The sequence below is a fragment of the Lytechinus pictus genome, chromosome 10, assembly GCF_037042905.1.
Source record: "Lytechinus pictus isolate F3 Inbred chromosome 10, Lp3.0, whole genome shotgun sequence".
In the NCBI taxonomy this organism is placed as follows: domain Eukaryota; kingdom Metazoa; phylum Echinodermata; class Echinoidea; order Temnopleuroida; family Toxopneustidae; genus Lytechinus; species Lytechinus pictus.
The window spans coordinates 29,222,353-29,246,093 of NC_087254.1; the positions used below are offsets into that span (position 1 = coordinate 29,222,353).

At 35.8% G+C, this 23,741-nt stretch overlaps 1 protein-coding gene and 1 long non-coding RNA gene across 2 annotated transcripts; both read right to left on the minus strand.

Annotated features, from left to right (window-relative positions):
- Positions 1-1,040: 1,040 nt before the first annotated feature.
- LOC135155865 (uncharacterized) lies at positions 1,041-6,766 on the minus strand. Its single transcript, XR_010294986.1, has 3 exons — positions 6,020-6,766; positions 3,130-3,210; positions 1,041-1,258 (listed from the first exon to the last, which is right to left on the minus strand). It is a non-coding gene; the product is annotated as an uncharacterized LOC135155865 (long non-coding RNA).
- A 4,630-nt stretch (positions 6,767-11,396) lies between these two features.
- On the minus strand, positions 11,397-22,386 carry LOC129269433 (THO complex subunit 4-like). The gene is made up of 5 exons (XM_064105753.1): positions 22,204-22,386; positions 21,492-21,639; positions 20,274-20,343; positions 16,868-17,120; positions 11,397-15,867 (listed from the first exon to the last, which is right to left on the minus strand). The coding sequence occupies exons 1-5, from the start codon at positions 22,342-22,344 to the stop codon at positions 15,856-15,858; spliced, it is 624 nt and encodes a 207-aa protein (XP_063961823.1). The 5' UTR covers positions 22,345-22,386; the 3' UTR covers positions 11,397-15,855.
- Between the last annotated feature and the right edge of the window lie 1,355 nt (positions 22,387-23,741).

The window sequence follows — 23,741 nt, forward strand, 5'->3', positions numbered from 1 at the left end:
GGAGTAAGTTAATTAGGAATTTTCTCCCTCTCCATATTCTTTAAACTATTTGAAAATCTTGCTATTTTCCCTAAAAATAATTGTTTCCCAGTTATCTTCATCTTATCACCCCCTCTCTCCATTTCTCTCGCCTTCTTTCTCTTATTATTGCCTCTCATCCTCGCTCTATAGCTCCTTCCTTTCCACTCATCATCCTCCTTCTCGTTATTACCGTCCTCGTCATTATCATCATTATCATTATTATCAACAACAACAACATCATCATCATCACCATCATTATCATCATTATCATCATCATCATCATCATCTCATCTTCATCACCATCCTCCTCATTCTCATCAGCAGCAGCATCTCATCTTCATCACCATCCTCCTCATTCTCATCAGCAGCAGCAGCATCTCATCTTCATCACCATCCTCCTCATTCTCATCAGCAGCAGCATCATCGCCATCATCATTACCCTCCTCCTCCTGCTCCTCCTCCTTATCATCATCATCATCACCATGATAATTTTCGTCAAACCATAATAGATGTTTTATTTACGAGATTGATAAAACACACACGTAAGCATGGTAACACTGAAGTGTTCCAATCGCAAATGAAATTTATTTGATCATTTTTTTTCGTACCATTTATAGATGCATGTTAACTTATTGAATAAAGGAATCTTCCTAAAATAGCCACCAGTGGTAATAGACCATCATTTTGTGATTATGGTTACAATTAATGTATTTGTATTATCAAATTAATTAAAGTTGTGTAATTTCAAAATTTCTTCACAAATCAGGAATAAAATAAAACAATAGATATGGTGTATAGTTAAAATAAATACCAAACTTTGAGGGGAATCCAACACCACCACCCCCCCCCCCCCAAACAAAGAGGGTTGTTCTTAGAGGGAAAAGAAAAATCAGACAACGTGCCCATATAGCCTTTAGGGTGATATCTCTCTAAGCTAGCAAAAAACAATTATTTAAAGAAAACGTAATGAAAAAAAGCTGATATTATCATGTCGGTGATAGGCATGCAAGACCGGGGGGCGTTTCATGAAAGGACTTGTCGGACGTTTTATCCGACAAGTCCCATTTTATCCGACAGTTACCATAGGAACAGTGCCTCTCTGCCAATCAAAATCATTGAAAGATGTCAGATCTGACAACTTGTCGGATGAAAATATTGATGAAACGCTCCCCAGATCGAGTCAGGGTCATGAACGACGCTATCTTGACGACATCCCAGCCAGGTAAAACAGCCAGTCCTGTGTGACAAGAATGATTATCAATCTGTCAAACTCATACTAAATATTTGCGGTATAGGCCTATTTTGTTCACAAACCCACTGATTTTGATTATTCGCGAATATACTACCTCACCAAGTACAACACCCACACAATTAGATTCTTTTAGTATATCTAACTTGATTTTCAAAAGCTTTTAAAGGACAAGTCCATCCCAACAAAAAGTTTATTTAGATAAAAAGTGAAAAATCCAACAAGCATAACACTGAAAATTTCATCAAAATTGGATGTAACATAAGAGGGTTATATTTTTAATTTTCGCTTAATTTCACAAAACAATTGTAATGTTCATGCAGGTTAATAGGCAAATGAGGGGGACTGATGACGTCATCCACTCACTGTTTATTTGAAATATTCTTATTTTCTCGTAATAGTCCTGTGAAACAAAGTTTTATATACCTCCCTGAACATGTGAAATTGCCATTGTTTTTACATTTAATAGTTCAGAAACTTGGTCCTTCCTGTCAAATCATTTGGTAAATCTTGAAATATCGTATGATTTAAAAAAAAAGTGAGAGAGGGACACCATCAACTCGATAAAATGCATATACCAACCATTGAGTTGTGCATATAACTTGAAATAAGCGAAATGTTAAATGCCATAACTTTCTTAATTTACATCCGATTTTGATGAAATTTTCAGCGTTATGCTTGCTCGATTTTCTCTATTCATTCAAATCAATATTTTCTGTGGTGGACCTGACTTTTAAGTTAAAGGGATGGTCCGGGCTGAAAATATTTATATCTAAATAAATAAAGTAAAATTCACAGAGCAAAATACTGAAAATTTCATCAAAATCGGATTACAAATAATGAATGAAGTTATTGAATTTTAAAGTTTATCAATATTTTGTGAAAACACATATACACAAATACACAAATCGTCATGAATATTCATCAGGTGTGCTAATGATGATGTCACATTCCCATTTTACTCTATTTATTGAGATATAAATATCTCCAGCCTGGACCATCCCTTTAAATTCTCGAAATACAATGCATTATGAATGGTGTGTATTCACACGATATTATTTTTTTCAAAGCGAATCAACAAAATAACACTACAGATTATCATCGAAGGTCAGGCCAGTCTATTCACATCAACTTCCTCTTAGTTTGGATATGTTGGGCCTAATCTTCGATGATAATCTGTAGTCGAACCAGCAGAAAAATAAAATTTCAACCAAGGTCGGGTAAAAAAGGTAATAAATCTTATGACCTCCAGGAGCTGTTTGTAATTCATAAACAATTTAGTATAATGATAATGATGACAATAATGATGACAATAATGATAATAATAATAATAAATATTAATAATATAATAATAATAATAATAATAATAATAATAATAATAATAATAATAATAATGATGATGATAATAATTATAATAATAATAACAATAATAATAATAATTATGATGATGATGATGATAATAATAATTATAATAATAATAATAATAATAATATGCTTTTATATAGCCCATAACTCATAACAAATATGTCTCTATGCGCTTCAAAATAAATAGGATCAAAGGAAAATAAAGGAGAGGAAGTGATGGTGAGTTCTCTTTGTTGAGGTTAGGTACAATTTAAATAAATAATTGGCTGTTTTAACATTGTAAATGGGAGAGGTGATACCGACGGCCCTAATTTTCAATTTAAGGAAATATATACAACTCACCTCTACGTCATCTTGCTACCCCCCCCCCCCCCCAAAAAAAAACCCATCTTGACGGCACACTACACTTTTGAATTATCATGGTATTATGGAAGGTGAACAATATTATCATGGAGCTACTAACTGATGATGACGTTGAGGGATAAATCATTTACCTTTTTATACTTCCGTGCAACCATAGGGTGTAGTACCGGCCATGCATCCCTTACACTTTACGCCGGGAGGGGTATCACATCCTAAACGAAGAGAAAGTGGTTTAGAGAATTGTTATGTTTTTTTACCCTTCAAAGCACATCTGTTACATGTACAAATGACATTAGAATTTGCAAATACACAGGCGCGTATTCAGGAGGGTGGGGGTGGGGAGTCGAATGTTTAAGGGGGGAGAAAGAAAATGCGCATCCCATAAAAGCGCAAAAATGCGGTAACGACTTTATTTTCGCTTGTCAAGATTTGGGAAGACCAAAATGCTCTATACTTAAACCATGCTGAACGTCCTACTCTGGATCGGTGTATTGAGCCAATTAATTGAAATCACCTATATCTTCATAGCTATATAAAACTTTTTATTGTATATTTTCATATTGAATAATGACGATAAAAATCAAGAAATCATAAACAAACGTGGTCAAAAGAGGATGATTCTACAGTGCGTTCCAAAAAAAACTATACACTTTTGAAATGGCTGCCAAATAAAAAATATAGCACTTTGGGGGAAATAACTTATAGATATGGAAAGCCGATAAAGTCAACTTTCAAGTGACACTAAAAAGTTGGAAAACTATTAATGCTTGAGCGAGCACTGCCCACTGAAACAAAGGGTATGAAAATTAGGGTGGGCCGGAATTAGCCTTCCAATTTCTTTCAGGTTTTTTGTTTGGTACTTAAAGTAGAGGGTTGTTTGGTACTTAAAGTAGAGGGTTCTTTGGTGAATTAAAGATCAGTTGTGATAGTTTGTTGTTTGTGAAAATTTAATGCATTTATTACATTGAAATTTAATGCATGAGTGATCGTGAATTGCAATTTTTAGTGCAGCATTTTGTCTTTATCATGTGGATCTCAACAATGTGTTTATGAAAGTCAGGAGAAGAGGGGTAATATGACTTAGGTAGGTGAAGTACGTTGATGGGATAAAGGTCAACAGAACATTTAGCAACCCCTCCCTCCATCTCAACCCCCCCCCCCCCAACCCCCGCTTCTTTCCTCCTCAGACACTAAGCTCGGCTAGGCTGGGCAGGAATTAGCCTTACAGTTTTTTTGAGTGGTTAGTCCTTTGGAACTTGCTAAGCTAAATTGATGAGTGAGATAAGTTTTGGTTTCTTAGGCAAATCTCATGAGTTACTTAATTGAAATTTAATGCATGAGTGAACAGGAATTGAAACTTTAGTGTAGCATATTCATCTTGTGGACCTCTGAAGTGTGTTCGTGAGAGTCAGAGTAATGTGATGGTACCTGTTACAAGCAAGAGGGCGAGATATGCTAAGACTTGGTTAAAAGGGCATTCCTCTTCTTTTTGTCCTTTTACAAATTAAAAGTCATAATTATGTACCCTCCCCTCTCCACCTCCATTTCCCAGCCCCCCCCCCCCCCCTCTGTCTCACTTCCTGGATTGTAGCCTATTCAAAACTTAGCTGCCAAGTGACCGGTGGCTGATGGTCACTTTTTTATTGAACTATTACCAAGAAATTTAATGATTATGATGATTAATGAAATAATTTATTGAAAAAAAATGAATGTTTGATTGATCACATTGCACATTGAATGAGTTGATTTACTGATAAATTGTTGATGAAATGATTGATAGGAAAAAGGTGATGCCCCAATTCAGAATTAATCATTAAATCAACATTCCGCTCTGGACTTCACGCGTACATGACAATAGCCATCAGTCTCTCAACAGGAGAGGAGGGCGGGAAAGAGGGAGGGGGCGGGGGCTGAATGTTCTGTTGACCCTTATTCCATCAACCTACTTCTCCCACTTAAGTCCTATCTCACCCCCTATTCTCCCGACTCCCATGAACACACTGCTGAGATCCACATGATAAAGTTGAAATGCTGCCCAAAAAGAGATCCAAATGATAAAGTTGAAATGCTGCCCAAAAAGAGATCCAAATGATAAAGTTGAAATGCTGTCCCAAAAGTGTAATTTGTGTTCACTCATGCATTAAAGTTCAATTTAATAATTTATAGAATTTGCATAAGCAACCAAAACTGGTTACGGTTGATCATTAATTTATCACAACGCCCTTAACTTTGCAAGTTCGAAAGGATTTGCCTCTTAAAAACTGACATAAATTTGAAGGCTAATTCCAGCCCACCCTAATTTTCATACCCTTTTTATCAGTGGGCAGTGCTCGCTCAAGCATAAACAGTTTTCCAAGTTTTTGGTGTCATTTGAAAGTTGACTTTATTGGCTTTCCATATATGTAAAAAATTTTCTCCCAAAATGCTATATTTTTTATTTGGCAGCCATTTCAAAAGTGTATAGTTTTTTTGGGACGCACTGTATAGGAACTTCTTAATGTCATGTATGATTGTTGACTATACACATTTAATATGTTGGGTAACATACTGACTACTGTGTTGGGCAATGTAGTTGAAATATAGATATATTCTGGGCAATTATTATCCAATTGAGCAAATTTATTACCCATTAGTTTTTATTACCTAATTTGGAAAGATTTTAACCATTGTGTGGACAGTATTATATAAAGTTGCCCAGTGATGGTCAAATATTAGGCCTTTGTTTTGCCCAAACTTTTTAAGAATGATTATTATTATGCAGATACAGATTACAGGGGAGGGGCGGATGATACGGACAAAAATAGAGAATACCTTCATTTTGGGAGTGATGACTTTTCTGTTTTTTTTGCTTCTCAAATGTCAAATATCTGGGACAAAATGCACCCTATTCATCAACAAATCCCAGATTCGCGTCTGGATTACTGAAAAGTTTCACTTTATACCGGCGGATTACCGGTTGTTCTTGTACCCCGATACAGAATGAAACACAAATGAATAAGAAAGATCCGTTATTTAGCTTACCGCTTTCCTCAGATACCTCCTCGTCTAAGAGACCTTTGAGAAATGCGATATCGACCTCGTAGTTGACCTCGTAGTCACGTTCATTGTCAATACCATACGTGCTCATCACCACCCCGATAACGCTTATGAGAAGGAAGATTGCGATCATCTTGGATGCCATCATTAATTAGTGAAAAAAGGTACGACAATCTTTTTTCAAGTCGGATGTTATAATATAGGCCTGCATTGACGATGGTAAAAGGTTCACAGGGCTTCTTGTGTGCCCACCACCCCGCCTTTTGAAGTGATGATTAAACCTGCGCCCATTTTCGGATGAAACCCTTTACCTTTCCCCCTTTTTTTTGTCAATTCCGCGATAATATCACAGAGTTTGGAATGATAACCCTTTTTTCCTGATTCGCTAATACATTTTTTTATGCCCGTCTCAAAATCTGATATATCGGGGCCGCGGAAGCGGGGGGAGGGGGGGGGGGGGGGGCTTCAACCCCCACTTTTTTCGAAAACCGTGTAAAAAAACGTAAAATTACCCTATGATTGTGATTTTTTTCATGGTCAGCCCCTTTACTTTGAAAACCGTTCCGCGGCCACTGTTTTTTATTTGCACCTGTGTAGGCCTATCAATGTTTGATCCCTTACTGTCCATCAATAATTTATACAATCTAAGCATTCATCAAGTTAAATGTTCATCAAATCCTTAAAGGGGTAATCCAGGCTGAAACTACTTGTATGTAATTAAATAGAGTACAAATTCACCGACTGAGTATAATATGAAAACAAATAACGAAGCTATTAAATTTTAAAGTTTAGCAATTTTTGCACGTCATCATTAATATTCTTAGGTGGGCGGATGATGTCACATCCACACTTTCTTTCTTTCTTATATTTTTAGTAAAACATGAAAATATAATTATTTCATTTTCGCAACCATGTGTAATGTCTCCCTTTTGATAAAATAAGTTGCAGCATAGGGCATTAAATTAGTTGTCAATCCATTTTTTAGCTCTTGGAGGAAAACAATTGAATAAACATAATTTCATGTGTTAAAATACAAAAGAACAAGCGGGGATATGACATCATCAGTTTGCTCATGAATATTCATGAAGACATGATGTGTTTCATCGAAATAATGCACATCTTTAGAATGCCATCACTTTGTTAGTCTTTGTCCGATCTTGATAAAATTTTCAACGTTTTGTTTGTCTGATTTTATTTTTCTTTATCGGTTCAAATCATATTATATCAGCCTGGAGTACCCCTTTAATGAATATTGTTAAAAGTAGGCTTACACACTTAAAATATTGGGCAACATACTGTCCACTGTGTTGGGTAATGTATGTTGGTAATATATATATATATTATATATATATATATATTCTGAGCAATATCCAATTTTGCAAATTAATTACCCAATTATTAGTTTTTATTACTCAATGTTGCCCAGGGTTGGTTAAAGGTTGGGCATTTTTTTGCCCAACTATTTTAACAGTGTACATTACAAAGTTGTTCAAAATGAACTATATGAATAATCTGCAAAACTGCTGTACACGATGACGTTGCAAAATATTTAACGGCAAATATATAGGTGAGTTTTAATCCTAAAATCTCTACATGCACCTTGTCTTGTGCACTCTAAAGAATGAAGTGCTAATTTAGTTCTTAATGAGCTTCTATAGTGACTGCACCTCGGAGTACTGATTTTATATAGTTCAATTTTGAATGACTAAATCAGCAATCCGAGCCCGAGGTGTAATCAATATACACACTCCTTATGTGCTAAAATAGCACTTCATTTTTAAAGGGTGTCTTTTTTTCTTATCATATATAAGCTCATCTTTTTGTTTACCCTCTCAATTATATTACCACTTTTTATCCTATCTCAGTGCAGATCGATTTGTCATATATTCCAATTTACATATCATATACTACAAGCGAAAGTGGAAACGAAATCAGTTGATCATGATCATGAACTTTAATTGATGGTGAATTCATCCCATTCAAGTGATCAGTCTACGAGTTTTTTTTACTAAGATGAAAAAGCACAAGTGAAGGATCATCCGGATCGAAAATATCCTATATCCTTAAAAAAAATGATGTAATCTTCACAAGTATACTTTACCTTTCGTAAAAATTTGTGACCTGTATCGTCGAGTAGAGGAGGTCCGTATGTTGTACTGCTTGAATGTTTTCAACGATCTTTCACAATATCGAACGATCCATTTCAATTTATAGACGTTACACTGTTCCGACAGTGGAAAGTATTTCTATATATTTTTTGTATCGAATCGCGGGAATATTTCAACCAAATATCAACCGAACAAACCACCTAATAAAAATTCTGCATGCGATTTTTGTTCAACCTTGGATGCTGCCGTATGCTCAATATTTTGATCAATTTAAACTTTACGAAAAATATAATTCGTTCAACTATCATATCGTTAAAATCCCCCTTCCAAAGTTTCCTAGGATACTATACACTTAAAAAAAAACTGATTTTACAGAAAAAAAAAGATTTTGCAGAAAGCAATAACAGGATCATTTTGTAAATTCATAAAACAGGAATTTTCTGCAATTTAACAGAACAGGTCTGTTTAAAAAGGGGAAAAGGGTGTTTTCTTAAAAGAAATTTGTAAGGTTCCATACACCAAATACCAATTTCCTGTAAGATTACGCAATCTGGTAAGATTACAGGTGTTCTCGAGACTCTGCTGCAGGAACTGTTTTTATTTTAAGGATAAATTTTCTAACAGTGTCCTACATACAACTACGCAACCAACAAGGACATTTACCCCCCTCCCCCCTCCTCACCTCCTCACCCATCCTCAGGAGACATGTCCTTCCAGTGGACAACCTCAAGGATATATCTATCAGTGGCGTATATACAGATCATGGGGGGCATTAAGCGCTTGCCACCCCACCCCTCCCTCGAACCAATTTTTTTACAACCAAGAAAAAAAAGAGGAAAGGAAAGAGAATATAATATGATTTTCTTAATATTATTTCAAAATCTATACCAAAAAAAAAAAGATTTTTGTAATAAAAAATGTCAAAATTTTTGCTCGCTCACTTTTCTCGCTCGCAACGCTTTAAAAAAATTGCCCGATACGCCATATCTTGCCCCTAAAGTTTTTTTTTTTGGCTCAATACGCCACTGATATACATCCCTCCACAAGAAGTGGTGTATTGAGCCAAACATTTTGAGGAGACACAAAGTATGCGGGGGTGTGGGGCAAAATCTCTAAAAAGTCACGACGAAGCTGCGAGCTAGAAAGAAAGCGATTTTTTTTTGTCTTTTCAAAAAAAAAAGTTTATAGGTTTCATTCAACATGATATAAAAAATAATACTAGTATAGCTTTTCACTGTTTTTTTTCTTTCATTTTGTCCTTTGTTTCTTTTTCTTAATCGCGTTGATCTATGTTAATCTGTCACTCTGATCTGTATACAGATCTATGGGATCTTCTATACCCCAGTACATGAATAAGACCCAACTTCAACCATACTGAGACAACAATATTGCCTATTGTGTATATTTACGATGTTATGGTCTATCGTTGATAAATATCTGAAGTTGAAATATATATACTATCAGATTATAGTTCATGCAGTGTCGAGCTCCAAGCTCTTTAAGGTTTGGGGTAATGTGAAATCATATGAACTTGACAGTAACTGTTTTAATTATGTGTTATGGGATGTGTTTATTGCGGGGATTTTTCAGGCAAAAGGAAATCCGGGAGCGTTTCGTGAAGAATTTTGCCAGTGATTTTCGCTGATTAATTTTCTTTCAACCAATCAGATGCAAGGATTCCTGTAAGTTATAACAATCCTCAGTGAAATCATTATTTTCTTCATGAAATATATTTAAAAAAACACACAACAGCAATGTGGGTCCAAAGACCGTTTAAGATTTGACTCTATTAGCATTTGAGCATAATTTTGGAAAACTTGCATATATTTTTTGCAGAAAATCACTTTCTGACAAAAATTCTACTGTACTATCCGATTAGAAAGGTTCCTGAGATGATTCCATGCCAGCCTTCACTTGGAAGAGTGTGGTAATTTCAATTTCATTATTTTTTTATGGTTTGTTGAAAAGGACGCATAACCTTACGCTCTTGGAGCGGGTGGGAGGAGGCCGGGGCGTTGATACCCCCATACTTTCACAATCTACGTCTACGATTTGGATTTTCACAAAGTTCCACCCAAATTGCCGTCTATTCAAAGTTTTGAAATGAAACAATTGGTGCTCTTTTAATCAACTTTATGTCACTAAATTCGCTCCCCATATACGTGTTGGCCATATTTCTAATTTTTGCTCATGTAAACTTTCTCTTCCCTCGGAAAAGAAAAAGAAAAAACCCTGTGCATAGCTATATCAATGTCCTTGAATCCCGAGACAGTATGTTTCAGTCTGAATGTACCGTATGGTCCATACCGTATTTTTATTCGGCGCCAGTGAATTTTGATGAGGGGTGGGGGTAAAGTGACTACAAGGGGAGTCATCCTCTTTTCTTCATGAAGAAATAAAAGAATTGTTGTAGTTGCACGACCAAGTTGTCTGTATTCTACATGATTTTTCTTTCATTCCTTCGCCTTTTCTCGTTTTAACAAATTGAAATTTGTGAGCACTCCGAACATAATGAGGCCCCATCACACCCCCTGGCGTTGTCATTGCTTGCCCCCTCCTCCATTCCTCGTACATACAATCCTTTCTCCTTCCATCCCCTCCCTCCTCCATGTCCTCTGTCTTTCTCTCTCTTTCTCTCTAGAAACCCCGATTTGAAAAGTATCCATTTTAAAGCAGAAAGAAGCAATTTTGAAAATTTCCAATATAAAAACTTGAAAAGATTTGAAAAGGAGTAAGAAAAGTGTAACATAAATTTACAATTAATTATAACTTTTTGTACATGGTTTACAGTGGACATAAAGCTACAATTAAGTGTACAATTGTGTCTTTTTATGCCAGGGGACCTGTCCTGAGATGGGGGAATTTAAATGATTATATATTTAAATGATATAATGACCTAATGCCTTGTGACTCTAAAAATGTAATCAGATCGTCCAATCTTCACCCCAATATGCATACATCTACCTACGCAAAGCTTGGAATTGATTCCTCATTTTTTTAGTAATCATCATGGCGAAACGGGAAAGATTGACAACCTGAAAAAAATAATGCCTTCATCAACCACCTACGGTGCTTGGAGGTATAAAAACCGAATATCATTAACCATTCTAGTTCCGTCTAATCACACGAGTATGGACATTGATATGCTGTATGCATCATGGAGACTGTGTAGATCAGTGCAAATATCTCTATCACAAGTTGCATTAAAATCGATTTATAATTCAAAATCAAGAATAAAGATGCACACAAGATCGTACTACTCGCTCATCAATTTATTATTAACAAGAAATCGTACAAAGTGACTGATTAAAAGACATCCTCACTGTTAATTTTCCCCTCTCTAAGTGAGGAAGTAGATCTTGATTACTCTTAAAAATAAAACAGGGCATAAGTACACGTGTAATATCAAACTTCTAGCTGATCTATCATTGGCCACCAGTGTTGGGAGAATACCAAATGCAATTTAAAACCAATGACAATATATTAGAGTCAGGCCCCTCCAAATAACCCAATACTTTTAATTTCACTGTTTGGCTCTATCAATAAAGAAGCACAAGAAAGCAGTCACAAGCCATGGTATATTGTGCGTAACTCGTCATCGTAGATAAACAAACCATGATAAGCAATCTGAGGAGCATTTCATAAAACAAATTAGTCAGTGACTGATTTTCAGGAACTCTTATAAGCTACTGAAATCTTTGCATCTGATTGGTTGATAGCAATTCACGGACAAGATGCATCATGAAACATGTCTCTTGTGTTACTTGCAACTGACACGGCCTGCTCTTTCCAAGAAAATAAATGAATGTTACAATCACAATGTTCATAAATACAACATTCTTTTATCAGTTGCATATACAGAATCTATATTAATTTAAAGGAACTGGTATGAAATATACACTAGATCATGTAAAATGCCCTGTTTCAATTTCAATTAAAAAATAACTTTTTGCTCTTTGCAGCATTCCTCCCTCTGCTACTGAGAAAAGTATGGTTAGGTGGGGGTTCCCGAAAGTAGCACATAGACGAAAGTAAATTTGTTACAAATGTTTCCACAATTTACAAGGATAAAACAAGGGTTATACCACAAGAAAATTATCTCAGAATAGAATGAGAGAATATATATTTCATGGTCTTGAGTGTAAGAATGACACATAGGGTTGTTTCAGAGAATTGTTAACGGCATTAAGTTACACATGAGGTAACAATCAAATGATGCAGAGTGCTACTCTCAATCATTCCCAATCTCTTTTTAAGTGAAAGCTGACAAACATAGTTGTTCAATCACACTTGCAGTGTGAAGGCAAAACAATTAAAATGAGGCTTTAAATACACTATAACAACATCCTAGGGAAAAGATTTTGGGCTCAATATTATGGCAGTTCATGTTCAAGTTGTTCAAACTGTCATGCACAAATTGAAAAACAGCTTCATGACACACCACATGTCGAGCCTCAAATCAAAAAAGGGAAAACACAAGCAACTCCAAAAATACATTCACAGGATAAAGGTACAGTATTATATGACATCTAGATAGATCCTTCTATCATCATCCTTGTCATTTGATTGGTTGTTCTATATCGATCATCCAGCCCATTTTACAATGACGTCATCAACCATACAATTTTGGATCCATGCAATCTTTCCATTGTAAGCACGCACCGAGACTGCAGGTACCTCAAGTAAACCACCCGTGTGTCCAGCGGGCATGTTGTATGTACGCGATAATCAACAGACCAAGCTCGCACTGCATGAGCATATTTTGCATCGAAATTCAGAAATTTCATATGAAAAAGAATCTATTTTAGGTGTCATATAAACCAAGTAAAGAATGTTCTTTTCATTCGTGCCATGGACAGAATACTTCATTCGGTGAAAAAAGAAATGAATGATCCATTCAAATCGGCTTTGTCTCGTTGAATGGATAATTTCATCTTTTCACCTCATGAATTATTCTGTCCATTGCACTCATGAACATTCATTATTTGTATAATATTGTAGTACAAATTAACACCATTTCCTAATCAGTAAATGAGACCTCTGTTATAAACTGAATTCTACGAACAGATTCCAAATCAATTACACCATTAGAATAGGAATAATAATAATAATCTGCCTTTACATAGCATTTAATACTTAAGTTATGCCTTAAGATCTCTAGAATAGATAATTACCCTAGTCTTCCGATTCTGGTATTTTTTATTAGAAATCTGCGAGACAAGAATAGTGCTAGTATCCCATGTGTCATCTGAAAATTGATCAGACATAATGGCCTGAATTCACAAAGGTGGTTTTGAAAACCCACGGTTGAGTCAATGGTTTATGCAGATTTCCTGTATAAATTACGCTTATTTTAGCGCGTATCGGGCGCATGTATAAAAAATGTCCAATGCTGATGCGCGCTTTTGTCACAGTGCGCCAAATTGACGCCTGTTTCCATGGTTAGATACGCTATTTTATTAATGAGTCCACTGTTTGAAGAGTGGACTCATGTATAAAATAGCGTGGATAACCACGGCAACAGGCGTCAATTTGGCGCATTGTGACAAAAGCGTGCATCAGCATTGGACATTTTTAAATACACGCGGTAGAATAAGCGTAATTCATGCAGGAAATCTGCATAAACAATGGACTCAACCGTGGGTTTTCAAAACCACCTTTGTGAATTCGGGCCAATGTGGGTACACTTGAAGGGAAAACGATGAGAGATAAGGGTAGTACCTTCTTGTCTTGCTTACATGTATTGTCCCTTAACTAATAAAAATAATGTCATGTGCTACCATTAAAAAACATCCACATCTCGGATCAGAGCAAGTCTGTACAGAACACGATTTAAAACTGTTTTATAAAAAGGTACACTACAAACATCACAATATTATTTTCTAAATTACCCGAAAAAGTTTTCTGTTTTTTTTTCTATGTGAGATATAATACTAGAAAAAAATAATAACCTGATGTACAGGAAAATGGACAAATATTTACAATAGCTTATATATATAACACAACGGGAGCCATATCTCTTCATTTATCCTTCATTTATCCTACACTCAGGAACCAATGGCAGCCCAGACTCATACAAAGACAATATTAAAGGGAATATGGCATTGTGATCTGTGATTACACTGGCCGTGCTAGATGGAAAGCTGGTCAGTTCTGAAAATAAGAACCAATCAGGTGAGAGTATAAAAGTACTGTGGTACCAGTTTGGTCCAGTGGGTGTTTCATATAGCTGTCCGTAAGTAGAGAGCGACTTAAAGGACTAGTGATCCTTTCTTGTGGTGAATGGTATACACCAAAATAATCATTGGCAATGGTTTAGCAAGTAAGAAAGGTTCACCGGTCGTTATTAAAGTCGCTCTTCACTAACAAACAGCTTTATAAAACGGCCACCTGGTCTCTGCAATCCATCTAACCTTGCATGCAGGTTTCACTATGTTACGCTTCCTTTAAACAGATGAGTCCCCTGACAAACTGCACGTAAATGTAGCTGGAAGAGTCCCAACGTAGCAAATTGAGCATTTTACAAGAGTATAACAAGGGACAAACAATATAAGGCAGTGCACAGTGAATAAAACATGTCATCAAGGACAGTGAAATAGTGAACAGAACATATTTTCTTCGTATAGATGATCCAGGAAACGCACTAATTGACATTATTTCTTATGTTCTTCACAAATGATGGATTCAGAGACAATGTAATGTGGTATTAAATATAAACATAAATACATGTATCAGCTGGTGATGTGCGATCACATATGCATGTATTACATTCAAAGTGACTGAGATTAGAGGATTACCTATCATAGGTACTGTACATCATATTAATTTCTTTCCATATGGTAGTTAGATCACAACAAACCCCTAGCTTGAAACGCTGATCTGCCATGTGGGGGCGCTGTTTGTTCAAATCCACTCTTATTTATTGATTTTTTCTAAGACTTAAGACTGAAACATAAAGTGATTTTTTATTTGATTGTTGCAATGCAAAATCATCATAAAATGTCAATATTTGAGGAGTCAAAAAGCTCTTTGTTAAGGTAAACAGAACTTAAATGCAACTTTGAAAATATAATTCTTAATTTTTTAACACAATTTATCGTCCGTTTTAGCAAATAACTTTAAATAAGCAGAAATATCAAAGATATTGCTAACAAAACATTTGATGTGCAAGTAAATTCTTATTTACAATTTAATCAAGATCACTGAAAATACATTCGCACTTTGGTTTAACAATGACAAAATGCCAGACAATACTCCTCTCCTCACATCACATTACCTGTGACACATAGCTTAGGGATTGATCATTCTATGCTATTAGTGATCCATCATAAGAGTTTGTGTGACTGGGTCTAGTCATCTTAGATTATGTTTGTACAGAATGTAAATAAATCATGTAATGCCTCAATGGACTGATATTCAGGGCAACCCCACAAGTTCTTGTCAATCATAAGTCCAAGTCTTGCATGTTACATAGCTTTGGACCAATATAAAATATACAATCATCGAAAAAGAACAATATTAATAGAAAAATGATAATAATAAAAAAAACCATGAGCCTGTAGGAACAAAATGGATAGTGCCATCTGATATCGTTTAAAATGGAATACTTGTTGTTTTATTTTTTTATACAAAATAATTAAAAGAGGAAATTTGCTGATTATCCTTTTCTGGGTCTGATATGGTACTGTTGTGGTATATACATCCAAGCACTCTCTAGCTATCAATCTGTGACATGAAAAGAAATAGGAAGGGAGAAAAGAAGAAATAATTATTTTAAACAACATATCGGCTGGAGAGATAGTATGCATGCAAAATAAACTGAATTTATTTACAGGTGTGTTTCATACAAAAAATAAATGTTTTAAAAATGAGTGATCTCACTGTTCCCGTCCTTGATACTTACATAACAGATAAAGTTGATTATCCTTGTCAAATTGAATTATAATTGCATATGTAATGTACATATATGTTAGAATCACTCACATTCTCCTTTCTGACATAACAAACTGACTGCAAACGATGAACTCAACTATTTTTGTTTCAATAAAAAAAAAATAAAATAAAAAAAAAATCAGCATTCATGGTCTACTTGGTTCTTTCTTCTCACAAACAGGTAAAAAGATGCCAAGCCCCCCCCCCTCCCATCCCATATACCTCCAAACCAGCATGGAGGGTTGAATATGAATAAATCAATATTCTACCCCAAGATGGACTACAAAACAGAGTTATCAGCTAACTGACTTCCAGGCTTCTATCAAAATGCAATACTCCTTACTTAATACACGATTTCTATGAATACTCAGTTATATGGTTGTTTGACTTTGTCCTAATGTAGGGATCAAATTTTTTTAGCTTTTTCATAAATTACAAAATCCTTAATGTTTGCTGTTCTAAACATATCATTTGACATTCTTTAGTGACATGTACATACTGATAAAGCAATTGTATATAGTGAAAATCTTGGAGAATATCTTGGCAGATACATGCTGATCACAGGTTCGATGGGCAGATTTTTCAGTCTTTATTTTATTGGAATTCGGTTTGACATTCCTAAAGTTTCACTCTACTTCTTTTTTTTTATGGCCTGCAAAATGTTGCTTTCCGATAAATCCTGTATTCTTTCAGGATTCTGTGCATTTTTGCAGTTTGCCACAAAAACTGGGGACTCTCCCTAATAATTTGATTCAGAAAACAATATGAATGGGGCATCCAGTTAAAAACTAACCTGTGAGTTATACGCATCTAATTCAGCATCCAATTCGGCAGCAGTTGGTGTGGGCTTATTACCTCCACCACCCCTGCCCCTACCTCTCCCTCGGACTCCACGCCCCCTGGTTCCTCCCCCTCGTCCGCCTCCTCCACCCCTTCGGCCCTGGTTGTAACCCCCCTGGTTGAAGCCTCCTTGGTTGTAGCTTCCCTGATTCCGACGGACTCCACCCCTTCCTCCTCCTCCTCGACCTCCTCCAGCTTGCTGTCTCCTTCATTAAAAAAAGAAGATGGACCATACTGTTAACTGTCTACAAGTGCATAATTTAAATTCAAATAGCATAAACACAGGTTTCATGACTGAACACTACACAATGACAATTTCACATAAGATTGGTGGAATATCATTCTGCATTATTTACATAATGCACTTGATGTACATGTGTCTGTGTTCTTAAATGGCAACCCATCTCCTGCATATTATGGTGCTGCTTGCAACTTCTCACTTCATCTTCAAATAGGTGAAAGTTCCATTAAAATTACAATATTTCTATCCTCTGTTTCTTCTGCTTTTTGTATTACCGCTTGTAACTTCTTGCCTCACCTTTAAAAATGTGAAAGTTACATATAAAAAATATTCATTCCAGGGCTCGATTTTAGCGGGAGCCCGGTGGCAAATGGCTCCCTAAAACCTCTGCAGGCTCGTTAGAAAGTATTTGAAAAAGCCCGGCGGGCTCCCTAACTTTTTTCTCGTACCAGCCACAAAAATGGTTCCATTATCATTACCACCATGTGTAATTTCTAATGCACACATTTCCCCTATGGATAACACGATTCTGTGATATAGGAGTTTGAATTGCACATGAGATAAATCCCAGAATTCTAATTATAACCTTGCATTGGTGAGTCCGTCGCTGTGTAGACTTCGGCTCTGCTCGCAAAATGGAGCCTATTTTTAACATCCAAAATAACTTACCTCGGTTGTGAATTATAACTGAAAATCATTTGTTTTATTGTGTTCTAAGGGAGGGGTAAATATCAGACAGTAAATCATCAAACAAGGCACCATCTGATTTAAGGGCCGCCGGATTTAATTACGCATGCACTGACACTTGAGCAAGTCTGAGCTCTCTCTCTCTCTGCCAGAGCTCTGGGGGATGATTAGGTCAGTAAAGGCCTCAATGATGGTGATTTTCTGTTTCAGATAGTGTATATTTCAGGTCTATTTTTTAAAACAACCGATAAAGTTGGATGATTTCTTCATTGTGATGTATATCTAAGTTATTAATGAAATACTTTTTCACCAAATTTAGACTCCCTCAAAGAGAAATGCAATTTCCGTGGAGATCTGCGTTTTCAATGAACTGCAGGAAAAGTTAGGGTACACGTACATGTACATAAACATGTGCCTACATGTGACATACTTAGCCTGTGTGGTTTTGTACTGATATAAAAAGGATATTATGGAGTAGAAATTACATAATTATTAATTTCCTTTACTTATACATACTTGTATATCCAAGTCCACCCCACAGTCACACCAACACAAACACACACTAACCCACACCCATGATTCTGAGCATGAGAAAATATTTTTTAACAAATAATTTAGAGTTCTAGATCTTTCATAATTTATCATTAGTAGACCAGACTCTCTCCCTATATTTTTATATATATTTATTCATCTTGTTTATTTAATTTATTTCATTTTTGTTGATTCATTTCTCTATTTTGGAGTGGGGGTCATTAAAATAAAAATAAAAAAGTGTTTGTGAAGTTGTATATTACTAGTGTGTACATGTGTTAGGGTGGTGGGGTGTCAAAATACACTTAAACACTTAAAATCTGATTTACCCTGAATTAATGCACCTGGTGCTAATCATTATTTAAAAAAAAACATATCGTGATAGTGCGTTTTAATTTTTGAAATAGTTAATGACCAGTATTATGCAAAAAAAAATGTGATAAACTTGGGCTCCTTAAAACCCTTGCGGGCTCCCTAAAAAAGTGCTTGAGGAGCCCGGCAGGCTCCCTAAGAAAAAAGTTAAGGTCAGGCCCTGCATTCCATTAAAAAGTGGGATATTAAATGGACTTTAATAGATCTCTTAACCCTGCCATGCTCATTATTCATCCTTATCATGAAGAAAATGAGAAGTGGCCAACAAGGTATGGACGGCAGAAATTTGAGTCTTAACCATATAATACCTTAGCAAGTAAGTCTTTGACCCTTTGTCTTACTGCACATTTATACAGATAATGCTGTGTTAGAATACTCCAAAGTGAAAGGCCACCACCTAACAACCTTACAATATACCCGGTGACTCCATTGTTCAAAACGGTAACAGATGAGGCAGGATAAATCACCATGGCCTGTGTGTGTGTCTGTGTAAAGAATCTAGTCTTCAGCCACCTCCAAGATTGTTGAAAGTATTCAACGCACATTAATACCAGGATTAAAGACTTACTGATACACTTGTACCTCTTAGAAACAACAAAAGGCATGTCACTTAAGCTAATCTCAAAACAGGATGTGGCAAACAAGATCAAAAAGAGAGAATAGCAGTATCTCCTTGAAGGAAAATAGCTTAAATTGGTTTTGAGAAAAGAGTATTCAATGCTAATCATACTGGACTCAACCCCCTGGATATTTGCTTTCATACACACAGGATATGCAAGCACTTTTACATTCTTGCCTTGAAAATCCAAACAGAATGAAAAAGATAAGACAACTATAAAACAAACAATAACATTTTTGCTTACAGGCAACAATTTTGCAAACAATCAGAGGGTGGACAAACTGCTATTCTTTAATCTGAGTAAAATACATTATGCATAAATGTGCCAAATGGTTACAACTTATTCATTATCCTGAACTTGCTATTCCTATGTTTACTCTGTTGGGATTTGTTAGGCAAGAATATAAAACCGCTTACAATGTACACAACCTGTGTGAAATAACACATCTTTCTCAGTCTTCCTCATAACATACAATGAGGGCAAAATATGTTTGCAAGGGCCTATAAAATCTAAATTTCGATGACTCAATTAGAGCGACTAGAACAAGAATAGTTTACGAGCATCCTTTGTTGAGCCTTTACATATGCCCAACTTGACAAATTGTGTTTTGATCCAAAAGACAATTGGTGGGACTGAATGAACACTTTAAATTATCTAAATGTTGCTTTTACATAGCTTTAATACATATTTTGTAGTATTACTATTATCTCTTTGTTCCACCAGTCTAAAAAAAAAAACTTTAAAAATTAAAAGGAAATATTTAATTTTTTTTCTTCAAATCTTGATGTCATAATTAGATCATATTCTAGCACAAACATAAATACAAAACATACAACTTTAGAAAGCAGGCCTTTACAAGATACCCTAACTACAGGAGAATGGACAAAATAGAAAAGATGCAAACTTACGGTCTTGATTGCATTGGGTTTGACTCTAGCTCAGTCGCTGAACCCACTAACTGAATATTCATCGGTCGACCTGTTGATGCAACGGGGCAAATAAGAAAAGTCAAAATATTGTTACCATATTCAATTGATAATCAAGGACAATTCTATTGATATTAATTTGACTTGGAGAGAAAAAATAAATGATGTGTCAATGACATTTTCAATCAAGTATGACCCCTAAAACTAATTTTTGCAGATCTGCACCACTAAAAGTGAACATGAAAGAAATTCATGGGACAAAAAGCTGTGCTGCATCATAGTCATGATTCATAAATAACATTGTGAAAATGGTTGACATGTCACTTTGATCATTCATTATTCAGTGGGCTGTCATCAAAGACACTTGCAAACTTTATGCAATTAATGATAGTATACCAACCTTGCATAACAATTATTCTATACCTGAAGAATTCAACTCTAATGAAATTTGAATGACAGCATCACAGAATTGTGATATCCCTTTTCATGTGCCCATAAAGATATGATGGGTCTCATGTGTGAGCCTTCATTGTACAACGCCTACTTAGCTTGTTGTACGCGAGCAAATGGGAGGCTGAATGTCAAACATTCGTACCGTTGCACAAAAGACGTACCATCCAAAATGTACCGTTGCACGGCTTTAGGAGGTGACGTCACAATACGATTCAATTCATTGCGCTCAGTAAAAATGCAGGTGCAATACGCGAATAGCCTGCTGGCTAAATGCGCAATGCTGCCCAGGCCCGAGGTGGTCGCTTGTGGGATTTTGCTTTTCGCTTTCCATATTTTTGCTCCCTTTTCATAGATTACTGCAGGAAAAACTCTTTGTTTTTTCATAAATTCGCTAAACTCCGAGGCGTTGTACAACACAAATAGCGAATATTCTTATTCGTGCAATGGTGCGAGATTTCGCATTCGGTGAAAGAAAGAAATGCTCTATTCAACTCGGCTAACGCCTCGTTGAATAGAGCATCTTTCACTCACCTCATGCGAAATCTCGCACCATCGCACTCATGCCTATTCGCTATTTGTATATTGTTCTTATGGAAACTTTGAAGCCAGACTTAATAAAACTAACATGATCTTTAACATCATGCCATCTCAAACTAAACCTCTCCCTCTCTCTCTAAAACCCAAACATGACCCTTCAAGGAATACAGCAGCTGAAGCGAAAAAAATGGAAGCATTATGATTACCCACCATCTAATGGCACTTGATGGTACTGCTTGATTGCTTTCATAGCGTCTGCTCTCCTTTCAAAGATAACGTCTGCTGTACCAAGACTTCTTCCCGTCCTGTCATAATGAACCGCAGCCTTCTTTAGACTACCAAAGTCTGCAAACAATTCCTGGAGAGAGAATACCATTATAATAATGAAGAATATCTATAGATGTTACAGGGACCTATTACTTTGAAGTTCTGACTGCAGGCTGGCACTGTTAGTATTTTCTGAAGCACAGTTATAATGTCACACAAAAGTGAATTTGAAAACTGCAATGATAGCATGGTGTACTTAATTTGCATTGACAGTGAAACAGTAAAATAATAGGTACATGAATGTTTCCACTGTGTGCATTTTGTCTTATAACTGGCTTGTTATGGTGTAAATTACTTTAAGTCAAAAGGGTGTGTGTTTGAGCATTTTGAATATTGGCACTGGTACTCAACAAATAAAGTGATAATGAGGAATGGATCCTTGACAGAGTAGCAAGTCATAATCAATACAATCAGTTAATACTGACAACCATTTAAATTCATCTTTTCTTCTGAGCACATGTGCAGTAAATCAAGTCTTTATGAAATTAAGAAAGGGTACAGAAACTGCTAAGTTACAGATGGAAATGAAAGGAAAATACTTGTCAAGAGCCCTACCACTAAACAACAAGGGACATAATGATGAAATGTAACTAACCTCAATATCATTATTTGAAACACCAAAGTCCAGATTTGAAACTAGCAGTTTTCCAGGTCCGTTCGCTGCAGTTGATAATCCTTGTCTTCTGATTGCACCTCCACCTTCACTGTACATATCATGCTGCCACTGATCGGGCATCTGTTTTGGCTAAATAAGGAAAACAAGCAAAAAATATGAAGACCCCATCAAAATCACATTTTATTACAATTTTCTTTAAAAAGAAAAAAAAATTACACGATATGTAGATCTAGACTTCATTGACAAAAAATTGATATAGATCAGCATTTTAATTTTGTTCTGATCATATTTTGATTCATGATTATCTGCAATGATTTTTAACATGAACACCATCTCTGGATGATCACTGGATGAAGCCCAAATATGGAATTCTGGAATACTGGCAGTGGAATCTATGAATCCATGCAACACAATCTCATTCTGGCACCAACAAATCAAATGCCAGCTGCACACTCTGTCCCTGGGTGAGAGTAAGGAAGATGTTCAATATTCTTCTTCTTCTTTCCCTCTTTCTTCATGTTCTTACATTATTTCATCTCTCTCACATTATTTTATTAATCTTTCTCACATAAGACTAGATCTAGTCTTCCTGTATTTATGTAAAACTTGACACATTTTATACTACATGTAGATCGATTTGCTGCAGATCATGCGGTGTAAAAATCTTCTTGCAGTTCATGTAGATCTCTTACTCTTAGTACATTACATTTGATTTGAACTTGCGCTTGCATATAATTATGCATCCCACCAAGTCTAGCCAGGAGGCTCTTAGATAGTAAAAATCATTCACTAACGTGTGCTTACTCGCCAAAGAGCCAGGGATTGCGTCCCATTCATGTGCGTGTACCGGGAAGAACTGATATTTTCGCCCCAGAGATTTCTACTTTGCTTCTGAAAGATCTAGCCCTAAATCATGTAATTGGGATACAACTTCATTTCCGACATTTCTACAATATTGATTTCATTTTTAAACAAGAATTCATAAAAAATGAGAAAAATATTATGAAAAGACAGGGAAAAATTGCCACGATGTTTACATCGCCATCTTGTTTTCTTTGTTTTTTGCCAAAGCGACAGGATGCATATCTCGAGATTTACATGATCTGGCCAGCCTAAAGAGACAGAATTTGGAGCTGAATACAGAGACAGAGTCTTGCGTTCAGCTGAAGCATCTATAAGTAGCCTGGAGGCTTCTGGAGAGTAAAAGTAGTTCTACTGACGTAAGCTTACTCTCCATGAAGCCTGGGACGGGATGGCATAGGCCCACACACACCGAGTATTTTGAAGACAACAATGTTGCTCCAAAATACTCGATTTCTTTAACTTACTTATCACAAACTTAAGTAAATGCAAAACAACTTCATTTCCCCCATTAGGAACTAATAAACTTCCTTTTACATGAAAAATAATATAAAAATTAAGAACAAGTGGAATGCCTCTGGCCGTCTCACCTGCATCACGCGATTCAATATAGCAGCAGTGCTGATTTTGAAAACTACTATAACTCGCACAAGATG

Bases quoted from the DNA above. Each gene is read 5' to 3' on its own strand.
- LOC129269433 (XM_064105753.1), bottom strand. From the start codon at position 22,344: ATGCCCGATCAGTGGCAGCATGATATGTACAGTGAAGGTGGAGGTGCA. The intron at 21,640-22,203 runs GTTAGTTACATT...TTCTCTCTCCAG, and splicing joins TTTCAAATAATGATATTGAG to GAATTGTTTGCAGACTTTGG. The intron at 17,121-20,273 runs GTAAGTTTGCAT...TTTTTAATGAAG, and splicing joins AACCCAATGCAATCAAGACC to GAGACAGCAAGCTGGAGGAG.